A 10106-nucleotide genomic window follows, 5' to 3' on the forward strand; every position below is an offset into this window, starting at 1 on the left:
GTCCTTCTGCATGTGACCTGGCTTGCCACAATTGTAGCAAGTGTCAGCAGGAGCTCTCGGCCCCTTACCTCCCTTATTGAAGGTATTTTTAATATAGGCGCTGAATTTCTGTCCTTGCATTGCTGCAGCATAAGCATAAGCCATACCCTGGGCTATAGCTGGTGAGGCATCCATGCATGCTTCTAACTGTTTGAGCAACAGTGATGTGCCCTCAGACGGGGGGAGCATTCTGTTAATGGCTTCTTCCAGCCTTGAAATAAAGTCTTGGTACGGCTCCTCCGTACCTTGCTTAATAAGAAAATGTATAAGCTCCTCCAACCGTTTGAGGGACACATTGAACCCGTTCTTTGCCAACAAACGCTGCAACATAGTACTCAAGATTTTTTTCTTCCTTGGTTAATGCGTGCCCCATGGTACCTGCTGATTGCTCACACTTAACCGGTCAGCCTTTACCGGCGGGACTGCAGTTCCCTGGTGAGAGCCGCCCTCAACCTTGAAAAAGAAAGAAAGAGAAAGAAGATTACCTGTCCTTCAGGTCCCTGTTCGAGGCGCCACCTGCAACGGTCAGCCTTTTCGGTGGCCTGTCCTTCAGGTCCCTGTTTGAGGCGCCACCTGCAACGGACCGCCCTGTCGGTGGCCTTCAGTCCGAGGGAGTGCAGGGAGAAGGAACGAGGAAAGTTGAGAGGTCGGCGCAGGAAAAATGACAGACTGCCACATAGTATGTGATGAAGGAAGCAGCTGTGAATTTATTGGGTACACATGTTGGTATTTATACATTTTTACAGAGCTTACATAATGCAATCTTTTTGCTTACGTGTGCGGGTTATCTTTGCGTTTACAAGTGTGATTTATCATGCATTGTTATGTTTTAACGTTCCGCTTCCGGAGGGTGGCGGTTATTAGTCAACTTTGCCCGCTTCCTCCTATCTCAGTTTCTTATTATCTTTTTAGAACAGCTTGACATCTTCTTTACGTTAATGCTTGACTAATTCTACATTTACTATTTGATCTTATTGTTATTGATAATTATAATTTTGATTTAGAGTAAATTCTTTGATAAGTATTATTTTTCCTATTGATTTTTATTATGCGTGACAATTGGTGAAACAAGATGTTCTGAACAGGACTTTATGGTGGGTGGATGTGTTTCAGTGACTTTGTAACTTATGTAGATAATTTGTATTTCATGTCCTTGGGCTTATCGTCTTAGCTCACTGGTGGGAAAACATCTTTATGTGCTCATTGTTGGTGCCACTGAGTTTAGCAGCTCACAAGGCTGTGCTCTATCTGGATTAGTAGTGCATTGTGCTCATTCTTAGGAAAGTACATATTGACAATTTATCAGAACAAACAGACTTCTGGTACAGGATGACAAACACATGAGTAGACGCCACAATCTTTAAACTTAAGCGGGTAACTGAGTATGCTAGGCAACATTTCTGATGCTGTGCATACTGGGGGCGCTGGGGGCAAAGCTCCGGGGAGCACAAACCACCTTCCCGTCGTTCTGTAACGCGGACAGCACTGCCTCACTACGGCTATATGCCGTGGGTGCGGCAAACCTATTCCTTTAATCTAAGTATTTTTGTAGTAGCCACCAGCCAACTTCTCTCCATTCCCCTCCTCCCTTCCCTCGTAGCCTGGGTAACCACCATTCGATCTCCACCTTCATGAGATCCATGTCTTTGGCTCCCACATCTGACTGTGAACATGTGATACTTCTCTTAACATAATGACCAGTTCTATCAACGTTGCTGCTGGAAATGACAGGATTTCCTTCGTTTTCATGGCTGAACAGTATTGTATTGTGCGTGAATACACATTTTCTTTATCCAGTCGTCCACTGATGGGTGCTTGGGTTGATTCCATATCTTGGCTGTTGTGAATAGTGCTTCAATAGACACGGGAGCGCAGATGGATATTTTTGATAATTTTTGATATCTTTGATTTTTTTTTATACATAGCAGTAGGATATCTGGATTTTGCTGGATCATCTCATAGTTCATCTTTAGTTTGTTGGAGAACCTGCAGACCGTTTTCCATAACAGCTCTGCTACTTTAGACTCTCAATGGTAACTAAGAGTTCCTCTTTCTTGCATTGTCCCCAGAATTTGTTGCTTTTTGTCTTTTTGATAATAGCCATTCTAAATGGGGTTAAATGACATATCACTGTGGTTTTGACTTGGAGCTCCTTGATGATCATCTATGTTGAGCATTTTTAAGTGTTGGCTATTTGTAAGTCTACTTTTGAGAAATGTCTATTTGGGTCTTTTACATATTTTTAAATTGCATTTTTTAGAAAACATTTTGCTATTGGATTGAGTTCCTTATATATTTTGGATATTAATCCCTTATTGGATGGAAAGCCTGCAAATACTTTGTCCCATTGTGCAGGTTTTCTTTCCCCTTTGTTAGTTGTTTCCTTTTCTCTTCAGAGGATTTTAGTTTGATGTCATCCCATTTGTCTAGATTTGCTTTAGTTGCCTGTGCCTCTGAGGTCTTACCTAAAAAAAATGTTTGTTCAGACCAATGACCTGTAGCATTTCCCCAATGTTTTCTTCTAGTACTTTCATAGTTTGAGGTCCCACACTGATGTCTTTTGTCCATTGTGAGTTGATTTTTACATATGATGAAAGACAGGGATTTAGTTTCATTACTATTCTGCATTTGGACACCCTGTTTCCCTGCATAGTGGAGTAAAGCCACTATCTCCCCCCACTTTCTCCAAATTATGTGCTTGGCATCTTTGTCAAAATGAGTTATGCAGGACATGTGTGCATTTATTTCTGGATTCTCTGTTCCGTTCCTTCTGTCTGTGTGTCTGTTTTTATGCCAGTACTGTTTTTATGCTACTTTGTTTACCACGACTTTGTAACACACTTTGTAGTGTGATGCCTCCAGCTTCATTCTTTTTGCTCAGGATTGTTTTAGCTACTCTGGGCCTTGGCCGGTGGGTGGTTGGGGGCAGGGGGAGGGTCCTGCAGGAATTTTAGGATTTTTTTCTACTTATGAGAATAATTCATTGGCATTTTGATAGGGATTGCATTGAATCTGTTTCGGGCAATGTGGAGATTTTAACAATATTTAAATATCCCTGTCCGTGAAGGTGGGGGTACCATTCCCTCTTTGTGCGCCCTTCTCAATTTCCTTCATCGGTGTTATATCATTTTCCTTATAGATATCTTTCACTTCTTTGGTTAAATCTGCCTAAGCATTTATTTTTTTGTATATTTTGTAAATAGCATTGTTTGCTTGATTTATTTTTCGTATTGATGACTATTAGTGTATAGGAAAACTACTGATTTTTGTGTGTTAATTTTGTATCCTGCAACTTTACTAAATTTATCAGATCTAAGAGTTTTTTGGTGCAGCCTCCAGGTTTCTGTAAGTATGAGATCATGTTGTCTGCAAATGAGGATAGTTTGATATCTTCCTTTCCAATTTGGAAGAACTTTATTTCTTTATCTTGTCTGATTATAGTATTATGTGAAGTTGTCTTTTTTGTCTTGCTTCGAATACTAGTGGAAAGACTTTCAATTTTTTTCTGTTTACTATCATATGAGCTGTGGGCTTATCGTACATGGCCATCATCATACTGAGGTATGTTCCTTCTATACCCAATTTGATGAGGTTTTTTGTTTATTTGTTCATTTGACAAGGTCTTGCTCTGTCACCTGGGCTAGAGTGGAGTGAGGTCCTTATAGCTCACTGCAACCCCAAACTCCTAGGCTCAAGCAATGCTCCTGCCTCAGCCTCCTGAGTAACTGGGACTGCAGGTGTGTGATGCCATGCCTGGATGGTGGGCTTGGTCTTGCTCAGGCTAGTTTCAATCTCCTGGCCTCAAGCAATCCTCCCGCCTCAGGTTCCCAAAGTGCTAGTGTTATAGGCGTGAGCCACGATGCTTGGCCTATTGAGGGTTTTTAATCATGAAGGAATGTTGAATTTCATTCAATGCTTTTTCAACATCTAATGACAAAACTTTAGCTACAGTAACTAAGAAGAAGAGGAGAAAAGCCCCAAATAAATAAAATCGGAGATGAAAAAGGAAATGTTACAACTTATACAACAGAAATACAAATACAAAATTATTAGAAACTGTTACGAACAACTACACAACAACAAATTGGAATACCTAGAAGAAACAGGTAAATTCCAGGACAGTACAGCCTACTAAGAGTGAACCGTGAAGCCACAGAAAACCCGAACAAGCCAGTAACAAGTAACAAGCAGCAGTAAGATGTCGCCCTTAAAAGGCAAGCCTAAGATCTGGAGTCACTGCTAGATTTGACAGACATTTAAAGAACAACTAACATCAATTCTGCTCAAAACTATTCCCAAAAATTGAAGAGGAGGCATTATTTCTAAACTCATTGTATGAGGCCAGCATTACCCTGGCATCAAAATCAGGCAAAGAACAACAGGAAAAGAAAACTGCAGGCCAATGTTCCTGAAGAACATAGATGCTGAAATCCTGAACAAAATGGTAGCAAACAGAGCTTAACAACACGTTATATAGATCACTTGCCACGATCAAATGGGACTTCGTGAAAGGATGGTTCGTTACATGCAAATCAGGAAACGAGATACATCAAATCAACAGAATCAGGGATTTTCTTCTCTTTAGGGCTGAATAATATCCCGTGCATCACATTTATTATCCATTCATTCACAGATGGACATTTAGATTACTTCCAGAACATTCCTATTGTCGGTAATGCTGAAATAAACCTGGGAGTTCAGATATCTCTTCAAAATGCTGAATTTATTTTCTCTGCTTTTATGCCCAGAGTGGGATGACTGAATCGTGAGGAACCTCTATGTTTTATATTTTGAGGAAACCCCATACTGTGTTCCACAATGGCCGTTCCGATTTATAGTCTCACCAACCGTGTGTGAGGATTTGCTTTTGCCACATCCTTTCCAGCACCAACAGTGTGTGATGTTATCTTTTATATTTCTTACTGCGGCTATTCTGACAGGTGTGAGGTGATACCTCATTGTGGTCTCAATTTGCATTTCCCAGATGATTAGCGAGCTTAAGCACCACTGCATATACCTGTTGGCCATTTCTGCATTTTCTTTTGAGAAATGTCTATTCAGGTCCTTTGCCCATATTTTAATTGGGTCATTTGGTGGTTTCCGTACAGATGTATAAGTTCCTGTATTTATAATTGTTAAAGGGGTTTGTAAGATGAGAAAACAAAAGAGATATCACCAATCTGCTTTGTGCTAACCCTGAAGCACAGGGATAAAAAATAACTCAGTTTGAACTAGTTCCAGTTAGATTGTAGCAATGTTCTCTTCCCTTCCATGATGACCTAGAAGATAGGTTTCCTCGAACCTCAGAAAGTCCATGCTTTGCTAGCCAAGATGTCACTGTTGACATGATAGCTAAGCCTTGAGATCTCACAGCTGAGACGCACATTCCAGTCATCCCGGCACAGCTACGTGGCTACATCCAAATCAGGGCAGTTGAGGTTTTGGGTGTTGCCCCACATAGAGGCAGAGGCATGGGCCAGATGGCATCTCGACCCCAACATCCTAGAACTCGGCAGTTAAGCTTCAGAGTAGACCTACCATTGTGACAACCCAGGAACCTCTGTCCTGACCACTCCCTGTGACTAAACCCTTTGACACAACCTTAGCAGGGGAACCAGTGTCGTACCCAGGTGAGACGGCAGCAGCTCTCTCAGGGCCTGTGGCCCGCATGCCTCACTGTGCCTGCCTCAGAGTGTGGCCTCCTGGGAGGGTGACCTGAGTCATAAGGAATAGCTATCTGTGAGCTGTCAAGTCAACGATCAGACTAATGAGAGGATTTTAAATTACTCAGCAGCCACCGTGTGTGCATAGTCCTGTGCTGAACTGATGGAGGTAAAGAAATACAAACCCAAGGTCTCTCTCTTGGGTGGGACCCACTTCCCACCATGCGAGGGACCCACTTCCAACTCTTTGGAAGTGCTCTAAACTTTCTCTTTGTTCTCCCTAAATAAAATCTCTCTTTGTTACCCTGAAAAAGAAAATAGAAACCCAAGCCAGGCTGCTGAGGAATTTATTATAATCTCATTTGACTGCCATATAAAATGAAGGATAATAAGACAGGTGGGATTGAGTTGCACTGTCCTAGAAGGGCAAAGGCCATGGCCTGTATTTCAGGGAGAAGCACAAAGTACAGAAAATAGTTTAGTTCAGGTGATGGACATTTCTGAGAGTGGATGGCAAGGCTTCAACTACAGGTAGAGCCTCAAGTCCTACCTCACAGCAGGACCTTGGGCTTTTACCCTGAATCAATGTGCGGCTCTGAATAAGACCTTGCTGATGATTTACTGTTAGTTTTGTGTGAGGGTTGGAGAATGATTTTCTGTATATCATACTAGAACAGAATATAGGGGGCCCTTTCTTCCTGGCCCTGAGCTCTTCTTTTGTTGTGTGAGCACCCCCTGGGCGTGAGAGAACCCACCTCTCGTCACCCACACGGGTCTTATGACCTCATGATATCATAATTTCTCAACTCCCGCCCTCCACATGGAATCAGAGTAATTCCCACCCTCACTGCCACCTCATTCTCTGTAGGGCTGCCTGTCTCTCAGGGATCATTCCTGAAGTTTAGCCTCCATCTCTATCTAGATAGCCCTGGTGTGTCCCAGACACCCTTGCAGAGGGGTGTGTGTGTGTGTGTGTGTGTGTGTGTGTGTGTCTACACCATCCCAACTAAAGGCCCGAATGAGGACTCAGACACACCTGGGTCAGAATATTGGTTCTGCAACTTATTAGCTGTGTAGCACCTAAAAATCCCAAATTCTCTCATTCTCTGAAGTTACCTAAACATTAACATGGAGATGATAAATATCCGTCTCCTGGCTGTTGTGAGGTCAACAGAATCTTGGAAGGAAAGTGTCCGGGAAAGGTCCGGCCACACAGTGGATCCTCATGTGGAACACATGTCTGCCAATAACTAAAAGTGAATGAATATATTTTTAAATCACAACAGGTTTCCAAGTTTCTGATTTTGAAAATGGCCATTTTTTCAACCAAGGTCCTTCACATAGTTTTAGGTGGAAATAACCATGTAAGGAAGCTGGAGAGAAGCTGCCCTGCTCTGGAGTGGGAGAGCTTGTTCCCAAGGTCTCATGCATGGAGGGAGGGGCAGTCGTGCCTGCGAAAACCGGGGGGAAGAGACAGTGAGAAGATCCGAGCCTGGGGCTCTCCGTGGTGGAAAGGCCTTCAGGAAAAGCCTCCCTGAGTGAAGGAGACTGTAAGGCCTAAAAGGGGAGGCAGACATGAAGTGCTGTGGAAACTCTCAGTGTGATTTCTTTAATTCTATAGGGACACAGGTGTGCCTGAAGGTGTGCCTCTCTTTTTAGGAGATTAAGATAGACTAACATCAATTTGGTACGTATCATTAGCTCCTTCCATGTCTGGAAGGCAACATTATGAAAAATAAGAAAATTAATTAAAAGAAAGCAAATTAGACCTAAAAGAACTTATGTGCAAAAACTTTGCCCTTCAGGAAGTATGTGAAATATTAATTTTAATTGAGTTGATAATACCAACATCTAGATCCTAATGGGCAAAGAGAATCAATACCTGGAAAAATTTAAACGTTCACATGCTTTGGGGTATTTGCGTTGTTAAATTCAACTGATGATATATGTATATAGGCGGATGGATGGATAGATAGATGCAGGCAGAGACATGGACATAGGCATAGATATAAAATAGACAGACAGACGTGGTGCAGCCCGCCCCATCCTATCATGAAAGCATCAGATACGTGTCTTGGTGTGAGATCTTCCCTGATGTCACGCTGCCTCCCTTCTTAGGGTCTTTGCATGATTCTAATCGTCACTGGTTTCCATCTATTCTCTCTCTCCACTCCAGGGCAAATTACCTCTGGCCATTAAAGTAGGCTCATCTAGAGCTCCACATTGTGTTCAGGGTCAAGGTCTCTGCCCACTGCCGTAAGTGCATACTCCATACAGTGAGGCCCTAGATAATCCCTGCGTAATTTTTGCTTTCTAAACAGAAGTGCCCATCATCTGTGTTTGAGTGTGTCTCCTCTGCTCTACCTCTTCACTAAGATAGTTTGCCTTGTGAGACACTCCAGGTCAAATCCGACTTGCTCTGTTCTCCTTTACTTGACACATTTCAAAAATGACATTTTAATGAAACTTTACAGGACAGTTGTCCTTTAATATCCTGGTACCCATCAGTTACTAGTGTAAAGATTTGCACATAAGGGTGGTTAAATTTTTAATGCTATCAGCAACATTAGTAGTCATATAGGGAAGTATAGATGCTAACCTTAGAAAATAACTTCTGAACAATTTATGTTATGTCTCAAGGGTAGTACGTAAGAAGCATATGCATCTCTCTGTAATGAACTTGTGCTTTGTAATAGTGAAGTGGCAAGTTCAGAAATGAGGTGCATGGAGCATATTCTGGAAAAGAGTATAGAGAGTGCATTGCAGCAGGAGGAGGGGGAAAGAGACCAGCGCAGCAGGAACAGCAGCGATCTTCCCATGCAAATATGCTGATGCTAGCATGATTGTGGAAGCAGTGAGGGGGAAACTGAGTTTTCAGATTATGGTTATGGGGATTTTTTGATTTACTCATTTATCCATCTTTTCTTTTTCCTTTTCCCTTCCAGGTGTGAATGTGCACGCATGCTCAAGTAGGTGCCCATGGGTGTGTTCCCACAAGAAGAAGGAGGGGCTCCGTGGTGGGGCTGGGTCAGAGCAGCAGAGTGGTCCACCCAGGTAGAGGGGCCTGCACAGGACGGCCAGGGCCTGGGTGGGGACCAGAGGCAGAGGAGCTTTATTTATAAACAGCCATTCCAGACTTGGTCACGGCAGTGCTGCTTCCCATAGGTTAATGCAGGACAGACGGAGTCGGGGGCCCTGTTCTCTTTCCCACCCTCACCTCCACTCACCCCAGATCAAGGCAGAGTGTCGCGCTGGCCCCTGGGCCTTCAAGGCCATCACCAATGGAAGGCAGGGTGAGGACAACAGACACCCTTTGCCACCTGCCCCCACCATCCCCCTGCACCAAGGAGAATTAGGGCGCGTCTAGAGCAAGACACTGAGCAGATGCTCTGTTGCAGTGTTTAATCAGTCAGGCACGCAGAAAGGAGATGATAGGGAGGGAGTTAGGGTCTGTACAGCGGATGGGAAATCAGTCACAAAGATGAAGTCCAAAGCCACTGGATGGGGACTCAGGAGGCGATTTGAGATCCCATAGGGAGATCTGCATGTTCAGAATCCTCCCTGGGGCCTCTCAGCCTCTCAGGCAGGATGAAGGCCAGAAAGTGGATGTCCTTGGCAGTTTGTTGTCCAGGGTTCTGTTCTTCTCAACTCGGTGTCCACGTCAGCAGCAGCCTCCAGAGTGCTGGCCACAGCAGCTGGTGCCCCCCGAGGGTTGGCTGCAGCAGTCAGAGCTCTGGGGTTTGCAGCGGTGGGACCTGTGGCGACGCCTGTGGTGGCTCAGGTAGCAGCCGCCACCCCCAGAGCTACAGCAGTTCCCGGAGCTGGAGCCACAGCAGCTGCCACCCCCAGAGCTATAGCTGCCCCCGGAGCTGGAGCCACAGCAACCCCCAGCGCTCACACTGCAGCAGGAAGAGACGGGAGGACACTTAGGAGGACACTTTGGGGGACACTTTGGGGCAGGGCACTTGGGAGGGGGCTGGCACTGTTGCCGGCTCTGCTGGCAGGACATCTTAGCAGATGGGTGCTCAGGTACTGAGGGAGAGTCACAGAGCATGTCAGACCCAGGCACAGAGGCCACCCTGGCCCCTGGCTCTGTTGGCTTTACCTACAGTCATGGGATCAATCCTCAGAAGGTTCACTTCTAATACCTTCCACAGTCTCATGTCTAAAAAGTATTATAAGTGGAAAAAAGGGAGATTATTTCAAATATGTCCTCAAACTCCAAAATTGTCCTTTTTATTAATCACATACAGGACAGTATTCCCTAAAGGGAATAAGCAAACATTCTTTGTTGTCGTAAGTTGCAAGAAGATTTTTCTCTGTAAGGTTGGCATTGCCAAGACCTTCGAGAACAAGGGCCAGTCACTCACTTCGGTAAAGAAGTCACTAACCAGCGTGGACTCC

The 10106-nt window shown here is 44.2% G+C and overlaps 1 protein-coding gene across 1 annotated transcript; it reads right to left on the bottom strand.

Annotated features, from left to right (window-relative positions):
- Positions 1–9363: 9363 nt before the first annotated feature.
- LOC128585491 (late cornified envelope protein 1E-like) lies at positions 9364–9711 on the bottom strand. Its single transcript, XM_053590585.1, has one exon. The coding sequence runs from the start codon at positions 9709–9711 to the stop codon at positions 9364–9366; it is 348 nt and encodes a 115-aa protein (XP_053446560.1).
- Between the last annotated feature and the right edge of the window lie 395 nt (positions 9712–10106).

This window comes from Nycticebus coucang, chromosome 5 (assembly GCF_027406575.1).
Source record: "Nycticebus coucang isolate mNycCou1 chromosome 5, mNycCou1.pri, whole genome shotgun sequence".
NCBI lineage: Eukaryota > Metazoa > Chordata > Mammalia > Primates > Lorisidae > Nycticebus > Nycticebus coucang.

What these genes read in the sequence shown, in the direction of transcription:
- LOC128585491 (XM_053590585.1), bottom strand. Translation starts at nt 9,711, where the DNA reads ATGTCCTGCCAGCAGAGCCGGCAACAGTGCCAGCCCCCTCCCAAGTGC.